At 46.0% G+C, this 19,755-nt stretch overlaps 1 protein-coding gene across 8 annotated transcripts in view; it reads right to left on the bottom strand.

Moving 5' to 3' along the window:
• Positions 1–1,112: 1,112 nt before the first annotated feature.
• Positions 1,113–19,755, bottom strand: part of RASAL2 (RAS protein activator like 2) — a 280,988-nt gene continuing 262,345 nt past the window's right edge. For 5 of the 8 annotated variants that reach the window (XM_060232488.1, XM_060232485.1, XM_060232490.1 and 2 more), the window contains 9 exons: positions 18,589–18,825; positions 16,506–16,707; positions 13,728–13,921; positions 12,085–12,985; positions 7,016–7,135; positions 6,125–6,327; positions 5,705–5,792; positions 4,488–4,518; positions 1,436–1,776 (listed from right to left, as the gene is read on the bottom strand). In XM_060232488.1, coding sequence (XP_060088471.1) covers positions 1,637–1,776; positions 4,488–4,518; positions 5,705–5,792; positions 6,125–6,327; positions 7,016–7,135; positions 12,085–12,985; positions 13,728–13,921; positions 16,506–16,707; positions 18,589–18,825 — 2,116 coding nt within the window. In that variant the 3' untranslated portion in view covers positions 1,436–1,636. Of the gene's footprint in view, positions 1,777–4,487; positions 4,519–5,704; positions 5,793–6,124; positions 6,328–7,015; positions 7,136–12,084; positions 12,986–13,727; positions 13,922–16,505; positions 16,708–18,588; positions 18,826–19,755 lie in introns of all 8 variants that reach the window. The other 3 variants (XM_060232487.1, XM_060232486.1, XM_060232492.1) reach the window with 3 other exon arrangements.

Below are 19,755 nucleotides of genomic sequence, written 5' to 3'. Positions count from 1 at the left end.
CACTCAAAAACCCTCCCATCCCTAGATGAGGATGAGGTGGATACAATAGAATATGCAATGCCCTACAAAGGGGAAGGAGGCAGAAGAGAAAAGAGAAAGCAGGGAATCCTCACAACAGAGAAGCAACTGGTCCAAATGCAACACACTTTCCCAAAAGGGAAGGCAAGGGCAGCAGATTTCCTAGGGCACCAGAGGGTGAAAGATGCCAAGGGCACCGAAAGCATGGTGCCTTGCCCCCAACATTGCTGCATGGGTCACCAGACAGGCTGGTGGCTCACCTCTCTAAGCTGTCCAGCCATTAGGCAGGTCAGCATGCACCTGGACCACAGCTTGGGGTGGGTGGGCTTACAGACAGTGGGGTATGCATCTAGGCCAGCTGGCTGAGAAGGGGTGCATGGAATCGGGCTGGTGAGTGAAAGAAGGCTCCTTATATTGGAGGACAGTGGTTTTAGTAGCAGGTTGGATTGCTGGTGTGGCATTCTAAGAAAAGCATAATGTTGACAATTTTTTCCTGACTGACATCAGTCAGGACACCAAGTTTTGAGTGCAGGTGCACAAAAACCCTCCCAGCCTAGGTGAGAAGAAGAAGAGAAGAGATTGGATTTATACCCTACCTTTCACTACCCAAAGGAGTCTCAAAGTGGCTTACAATCTCCTTTCTCTTCCCCAACCCACAACAGACACCCTGTGAGGTAGGTGGAGCTGAGAGAGATCTAACAGAAACTGCTCTTGAGAGAGCAGCTCTGAGAGAACTTGTGGCTGATCCAAGATCATATCACAGCAGGTGCATGTGGAGGAGTGGGGAATCAAACCTGGTTCTCCCAGAGAAGGGTCTGTGTACTTAACCACTACACCAAGCCAGCTGAAGGAAGGGACAACCATTAGAATAGGCTCAGGAGGATCCGTCTCTTTACAGATATTAATGAGCTCTGTTTCACACTGTAGGAATTTACGTTAACCCTACTCTGCCCATCTATCAAAAGTTCTTCCCCCTCACCCACTCTGAATGGACTGATAACTCTTATCGGCTATAGTTTTGGATATGGAGTAAGCAGAAGAAACAAGGGAGTTGGCAAGTTTGTCAGTGGGAAAAAACTGATGTTAACAGCTGCTGTTCTTCAAATACACTGTTCTTGGATGTATTTGAAGCTTGGGTGGCAAAGATGCACACAGGACAAACATTTGCCATCCTCAGACTGGCACAAAAAAAGACCCACTACCAGCAACCCAGGGAGGGGGCCATAATCGATCCCACTTGCCATTTAGGCTGTTGTAGTCTTTTATGCCCTTGACCTGGTGGGTGATGGTTGAGGGCCACCCTGTCCCAGATGTTACAAAACATAGGGCAGGCTGCTGCCATGTTCAAAACAACTGATGCACACTTGAGCTTGGAGGCAACTGTGATGGCTTGCTGTACCCTGGGGTGGAAGGGGGAGGCAAGCTGGTGGCCCCACACTAGGGCAAGGCCGCCTTTGGAAGGACACGAGGGTGGCAGCCCCCCCGCCAGCTGTTTCCCAGTCTTTCTCTGAGAAGTGTCCTGCTTTGAAGCAGGCACCTTTAGGGAGCACAGAGGGGAGGCAGATGGTCAGGCTGGAGAAAGTTGTGGGGAGAGAAAAATGGCTGTTAGCTGCTGCTTTTAAATTCCCCATTCTCCGTTATTGAAAGCTTCGTCGGGGAGATTCCGTTGCGCGCCTGCATGCTGTAATGATCTTTTACTTGGGTCAGTGCGTTCATCAGGCGGGTGTTTGCCGATTCTAAAGACAGGATCCTTTTTTCCTGCAAAGAAACACACAGTGCAAGATCAGAACTGCCCACATTCTCTGGCTGAACCACCCAAGCAGTGAGTGGAAGGCGGGGGGCACCAAATGCACTGCAGGAGGCAGATCCCCCCCAGCCATCAGTGGCAGTAGAGGGCATTGGCATCCCCCTTCCTGGGAATGTCCCACCACTAGCTAGGTACAAACCAAGCCGGAAGCAATGTAGACCCAGGAGGGGATGGGTGTGCCTTGCTTGGGCCATCAAAATATCTTGAACTGGCCCTGCTGTTGAGTTTCATTGTAGACCAGCCTGCAACATCTCTGTCTCAGGATGGCTGCCAGATAAGGAGTCCTGCCCCTCCCCCCCACCCGCCCAAGCTGACCCAGCCAGCCAAGCTAATGCTCAATGGCCCAACAGAACGAGCCTGCCTCTTTCTGCCATCCAGCACGGCTTCTGTGGAAGCTGCCAATCAACTGTGATTGAAAGCTAACTTACAGTTTGATCAGCTTGAAATACTGAGCCAGAAGACAGTAGTGAATTTCCTAGAGGTTTAAGGGCTTGTTTGAGCACACAGGAGAACAGAAAAAGGCAGAAAGCGAATATGAGTGGATTCATTCTCACATGTCATCAGTGTGAATGGACCGGGATCTCTGATGCTCTCCTGGGCTTGCAGTATGCCCCGGTACACCAGAAATTATAACAGACAACAGATGCCAGCAGTGCGAGAGTGTAGCTGCGACAAGGGCAGAGGTGGGGGGTGGGGGGAGCAGCAGCCAGAAGCTGAAAATAAGGAGTTATGTGATGGGAGGAGGTGAGGGGAGGAGAGAGGAAGTGTGCATGGTAGGGAGAGGGAAAGAAGGCCACTGACAAGACACAAAAACCAAAAAGGGCGCCTGGCACCTTAAACCCATTCCAGCTCAGAGAACTCCAGGACCGCATGGCCTCCAAAAGAACTCCTTTTCTGCCATTGATTCAGAAACTGGGGAATGGGGACGGGGCTTCTGCATCAAAAGAATGACCAGCAGATGTGCAAATTACAGACCTTCTGCGGGAGGGAGGATCAAAACAATGAGCCACAAGGACCTACGCTGGCTTAACCTTAAGATAAATCTGTATCCCCCTCCCTTTCAAAAAATGGTACCAGCCAAGACAGGAGGGCACATGGTGAAGGGCCAGTGGGCCTTTTAACAGGAAACCCAAACTGCAAGTTCAGCATTCCTGCCTTGACAGCAAACCTGGCGCTTCATGCGATGGAACTGCAGGGCACAATGCAAAAGACAGGAAGGAGGAACAAGGCATGGAGGGCATAAAACACAAAGGAATGAATATGTTGCTTCCCTCGGGAGAGGAAAGCAGTGCAGCCGAGTGCTGCTGGAGCTGCATGGTCTTGGCTCACGGGGTCCTGCCCTCTGGAAACAAAGGGGAGCTGGAGAGCAGTAGGGACCACCTCCCAAAGCAGAGTGTTTGTCAATGGGATGGGATCCCCTACACAGTTGACTGTGTATAAGCCATGTTCTTGACTAAGATGTAGCTTGATGCAAAGAGATGTCTATTCCACTTCCCCCAGGTTTGGACAAAGCCTGGAACACGCGGAGGGGAAACCCAGCCCTCAACTCTTTCTTTCTTGCCAATCCTCTGGAAAAGCCAGAGGGTCTTGGCTCTGATATCCCTGGGAAAGGGCTTAGCCAATCATTAAGAGATATGCAGAGTCAATAAAGAATATGGACAGGGTGTAAGTGGAATGTATTTGGGCATATTTCCACTTCATGGCTTCAGTCAGCTGGGCACAGAAAAGAAAAGCAATAGCTACTTAGTGTGAGAAGGGTCTACCTTCCTACAAGCCACACATAAAAGAAGCCTGCCTAAGGTCAATTGCTTTTATAAGAGGAATTCTCTTTCTCATTGGTGGTTTCCCCGCGGCTTTCTTGGTCTTCCTGCCAAAGCGTATCTATTTTTTACTTTAAGAAGAATAATCTTTCAACTATATTTATCTGAACAAATTCTTAAAAATACACTAAGGCAAAGTTTATGAAAATGATCAACACTGAAGGTCCCACTGGAACCCAGAAATTTGATTGAAGGGTGAAGTTTTTGATTAACTCACTTCTGTGTCCTTCAGAACTACCCTGGGATGTTCCTGGATTCATAAAGGGGACCCAGTTATCGAGCCTGCAGTGGAATCAATCTGTGGAAAACTGGTGTCTTTTGAATGTCCATCGGCCATCCTCCCAAATTTAGTCTATTTTCCTATATCAGTCTTGGATTAGACTGTGGAAATTCCCAATATCAGCCCTGCCCCCATCAAATCTAAAGAGAATGACTGTGAAACTCCAGCTGAAAATCTGTTGCTGTTGTTGAGATCAATGTGCTGGATGCTCATTGCAATCTTAAAATGGTTTTTATAATATAAAATAGGGATTAGTTTGCCCCCTCTAGCTACTACTTCATAGCTGTATGCATGACAATCCAAATTAAAACAAAAAAAAAACCCCAATCCCCTTCCCACAGTCTTCAAGTGGTTCGCATCATTTTTTGGACTTCAAGGGGAAGGAGGCCTTGATGTCAGCTCCTCGCTCAGAAAGCAAGGGAACTGGTTCCCCAAGGAGGGTCCCATAATGCATCTGGATGAGGCGCAGGGAGTGGCAGGAGCTGGAATGTGTAGGGGGGGCAAGAGCGCCAGGCTAGGGCAGGGAGATGCTCAGCTAGAGAACTGATCAGGTATTACTTGCCTGCTTGCATTATCTCATCCCCAATTAAGACCTGTAATTTAACACAGTGGAGATGTCACAAAACCACAAAAACCAGAGCTTAGGGCATGCTGGTGGTTGATAAATAGGGGGGGGGGGGGAAACACCAGTGACTGTATCAAGAGGGGAAAGTGTTGGGTGCCCTCAGCAAAGGACAAGAAAGCAAAAGCTGCACCACTGCCTTCTTCACATTTTGTAAAGGTCAGGGCTCTCTGCTTCAGAGCGGCTGGGTAGGAGTCAAAGTAAGGGCCACACGCTTCCTAGTGAACACAGCAGGAAACCCAGTGGAGGGCCTTCCCCTCACCCCTCTCTCTCACAAGAACCTGCTACACTTTCACCACCACCAGTCTCTCAGTTGCTGGGAGAAAGCCCAGCTGCTGGGGTCACAGTCTGGGCCTGACTGAAACCCAGGCATTTCTAATTTAATTTAAAGCGCCATGGAGCACGTATGAGTAGGCAGCCAACGGACAAGCTCTGGCTTCTTCCTTTTTTAAGGATGGGTGAATGTAGGGGAAACAAGGCTAATGCCAAACGCATTTAAGAAAAAAAAGTTACCCCATCGTGATAAATGCTAAAGCAGGATATTTATATGCTTGGAGGGCCAGCCTCCCCACCCACTAAAAGCAACGCGATTGTTTCATGTGTAGCTTTAAAGCCTCTTTTTTTCTTCTGGCTGAACAAATGGAAGCACCCCAGGGGCAGGGGGAGCAAAGCCTTCAAGACCAACTCCAGAAAGGCAAGTAGGAGGACGTGCATTTAAGTCTGTCGGCATCTCTCTTTCTCCCATGCCAGCCAAGCCCAGTGCCAAAGGAGGACTGCCACGCCAACAGGCATCATGCCAAGCCATAGCCAGCTGAAGTCACACGCTTAAAGCGCACTCTGTTTTCACATCAAGTGACTTTCAGCAGCAGCAGCAGCAGCTCCAAGCCCTTGGCTCCAATCCCATGATGCTTGTATGTCAGGAGGGGACACATTTTGACAATTCATGCTTCAGGCTGCCTGAGGCAAGCGCTACCCTGTCCTGGAGACACACACTGACCAGGGCTTGTCCCAGTGAAATAGTTCCTGAGTTGGGCATTTCCCAGGTGCTACTTCACATGATTTGCAGTTGCAGGGCAGACTAAGGAGGGGAAATGGGGGTGGGCAGAGTTCGCAAGCCAAAAAAGAAAAGAAGAGGAGAAAATAATTCTGCTCCTTACTTGTGCATCGATTATTTTCTGTTTAGTCTCTATCACATCTTGCATCTTCTCGTGATCTTTCTTTAGCTCTGCTTCAACAGCCATTAGCCTGGAACGGAGTGCAAGAATTAATGGGGAGAAAAATCTGACTCTGCCTTTGGGGGTGGGAAGAAAGGAAAAGTTTGGCCCAGCAACTGGCTCAAGAGCAAAGCTCTTCCATTCTATTCCTCCATTATGTTTTATGCTGGTAAATCCACCATCACTGAAGCATCCCTCTCCTCCAGGCAGGCTCAGCTACTTAAACAGCACGCGAAGAACTCAGAAAGGTGCCTTTATACTGAATCAGACCACTGGTCCATCGAGTTCAGTATTGACTATTCAGACTGACATCTTTGTACCTGCAAGTCTGGCCAGTTCCTTCAACACTGGTCCTTTCTTTACCTGCTGATGATGCTCTTCATTTGAGCATCCTTCTCCTCCTGCTGCCTTCGGAGCCGCTCCTCGCTGTCTTCAAGCCTTGCTTTGTATGCTGTCAGCAGCTGTTTCATTTGCTCCTCCTGAGCGAGGAGACGCTGTTCGTATTCTTCCAGTCGGCGACTGGACACCGTTAGCCGGTTCTTCAGATTAGCTATCTCTTGCTCGTACTGCAGATGGGGAGGGGGAGAACAAACGGTATGGCACAATCTGAGAGAGGTGCTGCTTTTTCTAACAAGGAAAACAGGGCGGGAAAGGAAATGTGGAGATGCTCACTGTGGTCATTGCCAGGCAGAAATTAGTAGGTGAGAATCTACTGAGAGACTGTTGCGATAGGATTTAACTCCAAGTCTCCTTGCAGTCCCCATTCCCTAACTTTACAGTTTGTGGAGAAATACTTTCCATTCTAGAGTTCACATCTGTATTACAGTAATTGGGCCTGCACTCTATCCATGTCTCAGGAGCAGGCTGGTAGTCACAAGGGGGCCTGTGGGGGCAGGCAGGGCCCCCTGACTGCAGCCGGGAGAGCACAATGCACTGCAGCAGCAAAAGCAGCAGGTGGAGACGAGGAAGGCAGGAGGCAGAGGAAGCCATATGGAATGGGAGCTGCGGGGAAGGGCAGATAGAGCTGCTGGCTGCAAGGTGCCGGGATGGGGGCGAGGGAGGTGGAAGAAAACCTTCCTGCTTGCATGCAACATACAATCACTTCTCAACTCCAAAGTTTTAAGGTTGTCTGCCTCGGCCACTTTCAGAGTCTCCAGCTTTTGCCTCTACCCTGCAGTGGATGGGAAAGGGTGCTCCCTGACTTTTTAAAAAGCCCCCCGACTTTTAAAATCCTGGCTACAACCCTTCTGTTACCTTTTCTGCATGCTTGACTTCATCTGGGTCAGCATCTTCTTCATATTGCCCGTTGTTGAGGACCCACGCAGCTGTCCTTTCCACTGGTGACATTGTGGCAGAGTCTACTGGGGACTGAATCTACAAACAAAGCAAGGGGAGGATGTAGGGTACAGGTCAGTCGAGTGGAGAACTGTTCCACCCGCTGGCTAATCTACCAGTCTGTTCCTCAAACGTGCCTCTGAAGAACTCTCATAGCAAGACCAATTTGGTGGCTTTGTCTTACCTGGATGTCACTCAAGAAAATGTCATAGAACTGTCAATTCAGTGTACAGATACATACAAGATTGTTGCTTTTCTACCAGGGTTGGGCTTTTGTCTTCAACAGAGCAAGCAACATTGTACTCAATAATGACAATGTCAACATCAAACAGAAATAATAATCTGAATAAGTAGGATTGGAGGTGGAGCCTGCGAAGAGTGGCGTTTGGGGAGGGGAAGGACTTCAATGGGATATAATGCCACAAAGGCCACCTTCCGAAATGGCCATTTTTGACTCCATTTAGGGATAAGCCAGTGTGTTTAGAGCGAGAGAACTACTTTTCTGGCAAGGCCTACTAGACAGTTGCCCAAAGTACCAACTTTTAAGGGATGCCAAAATAGATTACATACACACACACACACACACCCATGCAGATTGAATCTCTATTGAATGCAGGGGATAGAACTAGTTCTAGTTCTCTTAGGGCACCAAAAACTCCTTGGGCTGGCCTTGTTTCCTTGAGCAAACCAAGTTCAATCCACTCCTGCATTCTATCAACAGAAAGCTATCCCCATGTCTAAAAGCAAAAGAACGCACAAAGCTGCAGTTCTGCAATGTAAATTCCATGTATATTACTGGACCCTAAAAAGCAACTGTATGTGTGGGACAGAACAGCAAAACTAGACTGAGGCTACACCATTGGGTAAAGGGGGGGGGGGGCTTTTCCCAGTTGAAAATGCCAACTTCCTCCAGTAGGAGGGAAAAGGATTGCTACAGTACTTGTCTTTATCAGGCCTTAGAGCAACCCAGAGGTGGGGGCATTTCTGATTGATGCCATGACCCCAACCCAGGTTAGCTCCTCCCCCAGCTGCTTAAAGGGTCCAAAGTTACCTGTCTAGTGTTCCAGTCACGGAGGTCAAGCATCTCATACAGTCTGGCCCTTAATCACTTAATGAACTTAAAAGGCAATCCAAACTACAGTTATACCTTTCTAAACACAGGGATTTTCCGGGGACTTTGAAGGGTGTAAGTCTTGTTTTGGCTGGTCTCTGAATGTTATTTCTGGTCTCTGACTTATGAGGGGCTCATAACTTCTGACAAATGCTAGAGACAGATACTAAAATCTGCTGTTTTCAGAGGGAAATCAGCCATTGAACTTTTAAAAATCAGTATACTTTGGTGCAACCTAAGAATTTTTTTGTACTGGGCACAAACTAAGTTAGGTTTAGGTTTATTTGATTTATATCCCTCCCTCACCGAAGCAGGCTCAGGACAGCTCACAGATTCATAATAAGACAACAATAAAACATTTAAATTAAAACATTAGATAAAAACAATTTGGTGCTAATTTCAATACAATTCAAAGATGCAAGAGATTTAGAGTTATCCTCAGGAGTGCTGTGCATTGCAGATGGCGGCTTCCACTATACTCTTTATCACCAACATTTTAAAAAACTTTTTCTTCCTGCTCTTTCTTCTCTCTCTTTTTAAAAAAGGGCAGTTAATGAGAAGTTGTGGGAAACGCGAAGGCTAGTTCACTGCCTCTCATAAAGGTATAGCTACTGCTGCAGTTTCGATTCGTTCCTACGCACACAATAGATATGCAGAGCACAAGTTGACCTCTTGAAGCCCAGTAAAGGGCTCTTCTCTGTTCTCAGAAACAACCAGCAATTAATAAGAAACTGGGAATTTCACAACCATCTGCACCCACAGACCAATTTCAGAAGGGGAAAAAATGGCCATTTTTTTGTGTGTTGTGGGGGGAATTCCAGAGCGTAATTTGCAATTAAAAATACACAGTGGCATTCACTGAAATGCCCCTTCCCTCAAAGACCACAGGATCTCTGACGTCTGATGGCTTTTACAGGACTGAGAACAAGCTACAAATGAACCAAAAGATGCAATACAGATGAAAGCAGAAAAGCTACCTTAAACAATCTGCTGAGTTAAAAACATGGAATGGAAATCTGAGCAGGCAATTCATAAGTTATTTGCAGGTGCTGCACAGCTAGGCCAATTGTACTGATTGTCACTTTAGGGACTCTACAAAAACGAGGGAACAAAAAGCAGCACCCAGAACATTTCATGGTCTACCACAGCCATTTTGAGGTAAGCATCACACACTCAGCACAAAACATAAGAAAAAATGAAAAAGGAGAGTTTTATGGCAACTTAAACGCAAGCTTTCATAGCTGGTGGTGGAGTTAGTCCATGAAAGGTTATACCACAATAAAATTGTTTAAGATGGCACAAAACTCCTTTTTTTTTGTTTTCACTGCAACACATTAATGCAGCTACCCCCAAAGGAATTTATTACTGACTGGGAAACTGCAAAAATGCAATCATGCAGGGGGGCTGTCAGTCTGTTCTCTTGTAGAAAGATGAGGATCTTTCAAATGTGCTTCTATCGTAAAAAGCTAGACCTATCGATAGGGTTGCTGTTCTTCAGGCGAGGGCCTAGAGATCTCCCAGAATTACCACTAATCTCCAGACTACAGGAGTTAAATTCTCCTAAAGAATATCTGGATTTGAGTCCAGTAGCACTTAAAGTTAAAGGTAAAAATAGTCCCCTGTGGAAGCACCAGTCGTTTCTGACTCTGGGGTGATGTTGCTTTCCCAACGTTTTCACGGCAGACTTTTTATGGGGTAGTTTGCCATTGCCTTCCCCAGTCATCTACACTTTCCCCTGAGCAAGCTGGGTACTCATTTTACCAACCTTGGAAGGATGGAAGGCTGAGTCAACCTGGAGCAGGCTACCTGAACCAGCTTCCGCCGGGATCGAACTCAGGTCGTGAGCTGGCAGCTCAGACTGCAGTACTGCAGCTTTACCGCTCTGCACCATGGGGCTCTTAACCAGTAGCATTTAGAGACCAGCAAAATTTGGGGAGCATAAGCTTTTGAATCAAAGCTCCTTTTCTGTATCTGACAAAGTGAGCTCTGACTCTCAAAAGCTTGTGCCCTAAAAAACTTGCTGGTCTCTAAGGTTAATGCTGGACTTGAATCTAGCTTTTCTACTGTGGCTCAACATGGCTCACTCCTGGAGAAAATGACAGCCTTTGGAGGTATGATTCTATGACAGGGGTGGCCAATGGTAGCTCTCCACATGTTTTTTGCCTACAGCGCCCATCAGCCCCAGCCATTGGCTATGCTGGCTGGGGCTGATGGGAGTTGTAGGCAAAAAACATCTGGAGAGCTACCATTGGCCACCCCTGTTCTATGACATCACATCCTTGCTGAGCTCTCCTCTCCAAACATTGCCCCCCCAAGGTCCACCTCCAAATCACCAGGAATTTCCCAGCCTAAAGTTGGCAACCCTATGCTGATAATAGGAAATAACCCTCCATCCAAAAAATCCCTGGTTGTGTATTTCTATCCTTTTCTACTGCCTTTGAGTGAGTACTTGTTTGTTTTGCAGCCATTTCCAGTAACATACCCCTAAGGGGGAAAAACATATCTCAGGAGGGCATTCTGATAAGGCAGGCCTTTATACCAGCAAAAACTGTAAACATGACACATGTAACTGTACTTAGGGCTTGTGAGGGGAGAGACATAGCAGTTGCTGGACTTCCAAGGGGTAAATTGGTATTTTGCTGGTCTACAGATCTCTCTTCTCTACCAGTTAAAATGTCCAGCTCCCTAGGCAAAATCAACTTAGCAAATGAGCCTCCATGGTAAATGGGCAGCATATACGAGCATTCTCATCAGTTTGAAATCAATCCTTTTAGCATTGGCAAAGATTCTTGAAATCATGTACGGCTGACTCTTACTACAATTCATGACAATGCTCAGCATTTATTGCGCTCTTAAAGCAGTCAAATGTTTTACACGAATAATTGTCACTAACCATTACAACAACCCTGTAAATGAATTCCTCGTTATCCACCCCCACATTGCAGATGCTGGACCCAGAGAGAGAGACATTTCAGGCTACCTGCTGAGCTCATGGCAGAGCAGCAATTTGGACAGGAGACTTCCTGGTTCAGACTATAATTGTAGCCACTGTGCTACACTGGAGCTTTCTTCTTAACTATATTTTGCTGCAAAAGGAGTAGTTTTGAGAGATATTTGTGACTGATGGGTGACTGCTGGCTTTATTTGGCTTTTAAAAGCACAGCAGATTTCCCCCCCGCCAAATGTTTCTTACATTTTCTTATCTATAGCCTTTTCTTAAAAAAAGGGAGAGATTAGTAAGCATCTGATTAAACATTGCGCAAGGCAATGTGGTGATCATGAATTTAGATGGAAATGTCAAGCTACACCTGCTGTTCCTATAACAGTGGCAGCCCTTTTCAAAGCAATTACATCACAAGTCAAGCCCAAATAATAGGATAGGACTATTCTAGCACAAGCTAGCCCGATCTCATCAGATCTCGGAAGATAAGTAGGATTTTAACGGGAGACCTTCTGGGTAGGATTTGAATGAGAGACCTCCAAGGAATACCATGGGCAAGACACAGAGACAATGACAAAGGACCTCTGAACATCTCTTGCCTTGAAAACCCTATAGGGTTACCATAAGTCAGCTGTGACTTGATGGCACCTTAAACCACCAATCTAACACTTGGAGGACCCCATCCTCCTCTACCCTCCCCCTTCCACAGTACTTAGTAATACTTTGGCCTCTGGTGAAGAGAGCTGGGGATCAGGAGCACAGTAGAATTACGGAGAATAGCAGGCCAGGCCTATGGACTACCTTCTTCCTGCCCAGAAGTTCCAAACACTCCTGCTGGCTTTGCCCCTGATGGGTCTATGGGCACTCACATCCATTGGAAAAGCAAAAGGAAATCTGGTCTTAAATTTCAAGGTGCATGCACAGTGATGGTCCTACCTGCTGCGTTTGCTGCCGCTGGATAGCCCGCACTTTGGGAACTGGACTCTCTCGGGAAGAGGATGATAGTTGCTGCGACCGATTCCCATTTTGGAGAGGCTCAGTGGTCATTGCAGCGGAGGCTGCAGATATGCTTCCCGTGCTTCTGACGGATGCGCTGTGGGGGAGAGCCTTTGCCCTTGCGCCCAGCCCCGCTTGCTCCATTTTGCGGGCTGGTACCTGCCCAGTACTGCTCTGCCGTGGCAACGCTACAGGGATGCGTTTTTCGGCCAGGGCTCCCCGCCAGGAAAAATCTTCGCTTTTGACACTCCTCCTCGTGATGTCCTCCATACTGCCGTTGCCAGGGCTGCTCATTTTCAAATCGTCACTGTGTTGGCTTCGGGAGCTGGTCATGCTGATGTTTTCCAGGCTCGAATCCACTGACATTGTAGACTTTTGATGGGAGGGAGTGGGGGTCGACATTTGTGGGGGAGGAATGGGTTGGGGCACTGGCTGCGGGACAGTGGGGAGGGGCATGGAAGGATTGCTAAGGTGGTACACCGGATTTTGGAATGAGAGGGGCTGGAGATTGCTTGGCTGACTCACCGGGGATTTCAGAGGTCTTCGACTCTGGGGGGCGCTCTGGGGCATGCCATAAAAGACTTTCATGCCCGCCACCTCCCCGACTGACAGGTGACTCCCAGATGAACTTAGCGTACTGTCATGAATCATGCATGCAGGGAAGCTCTGAGGGACACTGGGATCTTGCAGATCCATCAGAGATATGCTTCTGGCATTCGGCATGACTGGGTCATCCCCTTGATCAGATGATGCTGCGCTCCTCGATGCTGAGTGCTGGATCCAAAGCATCTGCCCTTTCATAGAATATTCACTCTCCTGGGTTGATGTCACTTTGCTTTCACTGAGGAGTGGAAAGGAAAAAGGTATTAATTTTTAAATGGTATGTGGTGGGGAGGGGAGTTAACAAAATCCTTCCCTATAACATTGCAGTTAATCATCTCCATTTGTTCTAAGATGCAGTCAAATGAACTGCATCTTTTAAATTCCTTGGATATGATCCAGCCAAAGCAAAAAGTTAGTAAGTTTCCAGGGGGTAGGAGGGGACAGTGAAGGAAATGCTAACAAGGTACATTTTCCAAGAAAAATAATGGGACAAATGGATTTTGGCTGGGTTACGCTACCATGACCTCTCCTCCACAAGCAACTGCTGGAGTGGCCCTGGGTCAGTCATAACTCTGTCAGAAGCCGTTCTGCTCATGAGCAGTTTCTGTCAGAGCCCTCAGCCCCATCGACCTCACAGGGTGTCTGTTGTGGGAAGGGGAAGGGGAAGGAGGGTATAAGCTGCTCTGAGACTCCTTTTGGCAGTGAAGGGTGGGGTATAAATCCTATTTCTTCTTCTCTTCTCTGATGCCTACTGCTACCTGGTTAACCCCCTCCAGGGTTGCAGCTCACCAGGAAGGCCCAGTGAAGCCAATGCCCTCTCAGCCCCTGCAACCTTCATTTCTAAAGCCAATGGTTTAAGCAGAGCCAAGGTCTTGTACAGAAGACAGTCAACCTTGTTATCAAGGATTTTAGCAGGTTTCAGTTCTGATGTGTATAGCTCTTCTCCCTTGTACCACATAGCCACAGCCAGTACTACGTACCTGTCAGTGGGGTCCTCGAATATTTTCTGCAGTCCTGAAGACAGGCTCACATTTGGGCTTGAACTATGCTCTGTCAGCCGCCTCAATTGCTGTTGTATTGGAATAGGGTTTGACACAGCTTTTGCGATGTCCGAAAGGATCCGCGGCAGAGGCCCGAGTTTTTCAACCGTCGCCTGTAGGAAGGAATTTTCACCCTGATTCGACAATAAGCACCGTGCCAGCCACCATTTCAGGTTGTTTTGGGGGTTTGATTGTGAAAGTTTTGGTTTTTTTAAAAAATAAAAACGATGATGAATGTGGGTGGAACAGTGGAGGTTGGAAGGAAAAGAATGTGGTGGGGCATTTTTGTGTGTGTATGTGTGTATGGCAGGATCACAATGCATTGTGATGGAGCAGCAGAACCACGACGACCGGGCGGATGGAGAAGACGAAACAGGGTGCAGCAGACATCGAGGAAAGAAAAGGAAATAGAAATTAAAAAGTGACCCCCCAAAATAAAAAGATCATGCTCAATAAAACAAAACAAAAAACCCCAAACAAACTCATGCCATTCCAATGCAAAACTGTCATGCAAAGCAAACTGCATTCAAGGGTGGGGATGGTAGGATCAAGGCAGGGGGGTGGGGACAACAAAAAGACTATATATAATAGCTAGCTAATTTTAAAAATTCAGAGAACTACACAGTCATCTGCCTTCAAGGAAACCCCTCCCCCAACTCCCAACAAAACAGACGTGTAGTCAGGGAAATGCATGCTGACACACAGGGAGACTGGCGTTCATGGGATCTGTGAGGGAACTGAAAGAAAGCACAAGAAGTGCTTTGTGTGCGTTCATGCATGCATTTATGTGTGGCTATTTCAACCAGCTTTTGCTGATTAGTTAACTTTTTTACAACTTTAATATTTCCTTTATTACTAACGTGATAATGAAAGAACCTGCCTGATCCTGATTAGTAATTTGATGAGACTCAATTAATCTTCCTCCTCCTTCCCCATCCTGTATGGAACACCATACCTTTATTATTTACAAAGCTACTGGGAACTGTACAACACCCACTGTGGCCATTTTCCTGCTCTTGGGAAACAAGCAGAGTTGTGCTGAGTGGTCAGATCCTTGATGTAAAAGGCTTTTGGTCATGCCCCTTTACGATACAGCTTCAGGGACTGGCAAGGCTTTCTGCATCCTCACCATTAAGTGACCCGAAAACAGAGCATGGCTAAAACAACTTCCCCAGATTGGATCCGGGATGTCAGTGCTTTCAGCTATCATTGATTTGCTCTACATAAAGCCTTTGAAACCATTAATTGCTGGAATTTCTGACCAAAGGGAGACAGGAAGAAGACCATTCATACTGGAAAACTCATCTCCAAGACAATATTGACCAAGGACATTGTGGGCCTTTTCTTCCATCTTTGCTTACAATTCCTTCTTTATAGAATAAGACTTCTTTGCAAAACGCTTGCCATAATCAACACCCTTAGGTCAAAGGAAGAACTCTTCAGGTCACCACAACTAAAGCTACTGCTACCCTTAAAAATGATCTATAATAAGAGATGTGCTTCATACTTCTTTTAACCTCAAGTGATTCCCAGCTATCCAGCCTTGTTTCTTTGCTTACAGTGAAGCCACAAAACAAAGTGTTTTTTACGCTTAATTCTCTTCCCGTCAGCCTATATTCACCACCATCACTCCTTGGGGAAGGAAGCACACATCATGGTATCCTACCTCTCAGTTTAATTTATGGGCCATTTTGGTTTTCAATACAACTCCCTGGCAGGCTGCTTTTTCATTCTCAACCAAGACCACTCTTCTGCTTTAAGTAGCCTCATAAAGGGGGGCTAGGGTACGTTAAGGCATGCAGCCATTTGACTGTCCTTAGGGGGGCAGCCAACCCTTCTAACCAAAATTTGACCAGGAGTACGTGAAAAGGACTGGGGGATCCACAATCAGCTCAAACCGAAAGATGCAAAGTTATGTTCCTGCACAGAATTACTTATACAGTGTGCAAAGAGGAAATTAAAGGACATTTGCAAACAAAGAATAATAAGCACCATTCCCACTACCACCCACCCACCCAACCATTACTCGACAATCAATTCCTTGCAAGGAAAAATCTAGCTGGACTGATATAATCACAGAGAATTATGGGCAGCAACACAGTGCATAAAACCTTGGAACTGTTATGTGAATTAGCCTCTGAAAGCAACACAGCCACATTAACATGTTAATAGCACTGTTGCTTGACGTGTACCTTTAGCCTGGTAGTATTTTCCAGTTTCTTAAATATAGACTGTGCATTCCCTTCCCCATCCTTCAACCTCCCTCTGTTAACCTCCTTTCCCTGATCAGCCTTAATAATAATGTTGGGAACCATCTAAGGACGCAGGTTCTCCAAATCCAAGGTATATAGAAGAAGCTCAAACCAAAAGGGAGGTCAAACCAAAAACACCACAAGCTATTCAATAAGAATTTTTGCAGATAATTTTTTTTTAAAAAGTGTGTTCAGAGGCTGAAAGAAGGGAAATCAATACATGCTGCTCAGGCCTCCTTGTTGATCCTGTTGGACACCTCAGAAAAGGAGGCTTGGGATCAGTAGTCATGCAGAAAATGAAGTCTGACCTGACAGTCAAGTACCCTTTTTGTTTAAAGTGCTAAGTTGAGAAACATTTTGTGAAGCAGCTTGCTGACACTCCCTGCATATTTCACACTAAAGTTTACTGTTGCCAAGAGACTATCTCCAATCCAGCCGCCCCTTTCAGCCCTCCAGCCTGGATTACCTTATCTAGTTGGCACACCACTTCCCACAATAGGGAATGCAAGATGGCAATCTCCCTCCCCAGATCTATGTAGCCTTCGAATCCTGGCGTGCTGGAGATGGTGTCCACATTTGAAATTTCCACCAGGAAGCGTTTCATGCCTCCCCACTCATGTTCCAGAAATTCATTCATAAATGTAATATATTCTTCTTTGTTTCCAAATCTTTAGGGGAGGGGAGAAAAAAAAAAGAGTCACTATTGGGGCAGTTAACTTTTGGAGATGAGAATAACTGATGAATTTCTCACTTTGTTTTATTAAAAGACAAATATTACTGTTGACTGCCTGGCATGTTCTTTGTTTACCCCTTGTCTGGAAACTGTATGCTTTAGAGAGAGTTCAAGGTGATGTGATACAGTTCTCTGAGTTTGAAGCTTTTGCAGCAAACCAGACAGAAACGTCAGTGTGTTAATGATCTTTTTAGTATTGAAGTGCTGAAAAACCACATGCAATGATAATCAGCAACTCAGAATTCAAAAGCCTAGCTGACAATCTGCTTGGTAACAAAATTAATCTATTTTAACACTGCTGAAGTCAATGATTTTTTTTAAAAAAAGGTTTGCTTTATCTGTTGGGATGCACAAAATATGGCAAATGGATATTCTTGAAAAACGTCCGCAGAAGAAACTAGAATTGTATATTCATCTTCCTCCTTTTTACTCTTCAGAATATTTCCTAGAATCCTTTGGAAACCCTTAAAGATTACTCTCCATCACAAAGTTGCTTCCTAGATGGAAAAACACTCTCAACAGACAAGACAGACTTCAGGATATTCTGGGTGGTCACTCCCTGTCTCCAGGGGCTACCAACATCTACCCATGCTAGCAGCAAGCAGGGTAACACCTGCTCCTTTTGGTGCTGCTTTGGTTTTGTTTTTATCATATGGCATTGTGGGCCTTCCTCCCCCACTGCTCATGGACATGAAAGCTATGATGAGGCAACTGCTTTGTCCTCAGAATAGAGTTGCTTGTCAGTTATTCCCCCACAGATCACAAAAGACCTGTTAGGAAGACCAGACAGTGTGACTTCAGAGGGGAAAGCCAAAATACTGCAGTCATTCCTTTGGGAATGCAACAACATCTACAAATGCAGCACCCCAATAATCACTCCTATGGCAAAAAATAAGGGATTGGTTATAAGAAGCAAAGTAATACTCAGGGACACCACAAGTTGGAGCTACACTGGCCTCCTGACTCAGTGAGTGGGGGCAGCGAGAGGTTGAACTTTGTCCCAGAATGCTATCCTTCTACTTTGTCCCATACAACATAATGGATCCCTTTGAAATTTAAGTCTGCACTTATCTGAATGGCCCATCCTGAGTCCTATTGACAATTGTGAGGGACAACTAACGCATGCAAATATTAGCAGAGAAATGAACCAATGCTGGGAAATTTGTCCTCCTTCAACTGGTACAAAGCAGTTTTAATTGTAGTGTCACTATGCACACAGTCATCAGAAGAAAGCAGTGCCGGATTAAACCCTGTGGAGGCCCCTAGGCAGCTGAAATCTTGGGGGCCTTCTCGCAAATTATCTCAGTCTTGACTGCCCACCCCACTACCCACTGCCCCTGCTGCAGGCACTTTCTTAAAAAAGCCACTTTTACTAAGCTGCAGGGGAGAGGCAAACCTGGTGACAATGCCAGCAGCAGCCACACTTGGCAAGTCGGGCAAAGAGCAGCTCAGTTGCTGGCTGCATGTGCAGGGTGGGAGGGCTGCAAGCAGGGGGGAAACTGGGGGCGGGGAGCCAGCCCAGAGCCTTTAAAGGCATGGGGGCCCATAGGCCAGTGCCTATTTGGCCTAATTGTTAATCCAGCTCTGGAAGCAAGGAGTATGGCTGGAATAAATTTTGTTAAGACTAAGGTGCTGCCAGACTCCCATTTTATTCTGCATGAACACACAAATCCCAAAATATTTTGGAGGAGAAGAAGTGGGTCAACTTTGTGTTCTAGCTACCTCCATCACGGCGCTTGTGTGTAAGGATAGCCCACCCCCAACCATGACGTAGATATCCCTTAACTACTTTTGGTTTGATCTCATGACATTTCACCTTGTGAAGTTGGCCAGGTTTTGGATAACCTTTGCAATCAGGGTGAGAGTCCGAGAGGTACGGTCATCAGGGTACTCCTGCATGAGGTTAAAGAGACTCGGAGACATGATAGCTGGACAGAGGAAACGGAGGAAAAGCGAGGCACTGATCAGGCGCTCGCTGATATCCTGCTTCCCCCTGTTGAGGCACTGCTGCTTCCACGATGCAAACACCTCTTTCAGCTCCCGAGGAAAGACACTGCAAAAAAAAAAATCAATGAAATAACAAGGGCATGAAATATGGGCAAGCTGAACCATGCAAACTCTTAATTAGGAACCACAGCATAGGATAAACCTGCCACTGAGATTGGTAGGGGGTCATTCTGAAAGAGAAGTTTGTGCAGGCATGGGGAGGGGGAAGACTAAGCACTGCTGTAACAATTTCTGATAGGGAAGAAAGAGAGCTTTGGGTTGAAATGTCACTTGTGTTAGCTTTCCCAACACAATCATTCAAAATATCAATGGGTATTTTTTTTGTTTTTATCTCTTTCTCATGCACATGCACACACACATCAATGTGATGCACTACCCTAGTCACCCATAATAAGCAGGAAACGCTTTCAGGTGGCTAGGCAAGGGAAGTACTAAAGTTGCTTTACTCACAAATCCTTAACATTTGTGGTATAGTGGTTAAGTGCATGGACTCTTATCTGGGAAGAACTGGGTTTGATCCCCCACTCCTCCACTTGCACCTGCTAGCATGGCCTTGGGTCAGCCATAGCTCTGGCAGAGGTTGTCCTTGAAAGGGCAGCTGCTGTAAGAGCCCTCTCCAGCCCCACCCACCTCACAGGATGCCTGTTGTGGGGGGAGAAGATATAGGAGATTGTGAGCCGCTCTGAGACTCTTCGGAGTGGAGGGCGGGATATAAATCCAATATCATCTTCATCTATCTAACAGATCCTTGTAGGCAGACAGGCAAGTAAATTGTTTGTAGGTAAGCATTCCTAGACTTATTTGCTATATATATATATATATATATATATATATATATATATATATATATATATATATATATATATATATATATATTAAAATATATATATATATTTTAATATATATATATATTTTAAAATATATATATATATTTTAATATATATATATATTTTAAAATATATATATTTTAAAAATC

This window comes from Heteronotia binoei, chromosome 2 (assembly GCF_032191835.1).
Source record: "Heteronotia binoei isolate CCM8104 ecotype False Entrance Well chromosome 2, APGP_CSIRO_Hbin_v1, whole genome shotgun sequence".
Lineage (NCBI taxonomy): Eukaryota > Metazoa > Chordata > Lepidosauria > Squamata > Gekkonidae > Heteronotia > Heteronotia binoei.
This window is presented reverse-complemented; position numbering and strand designations above follow the sequence as displayed.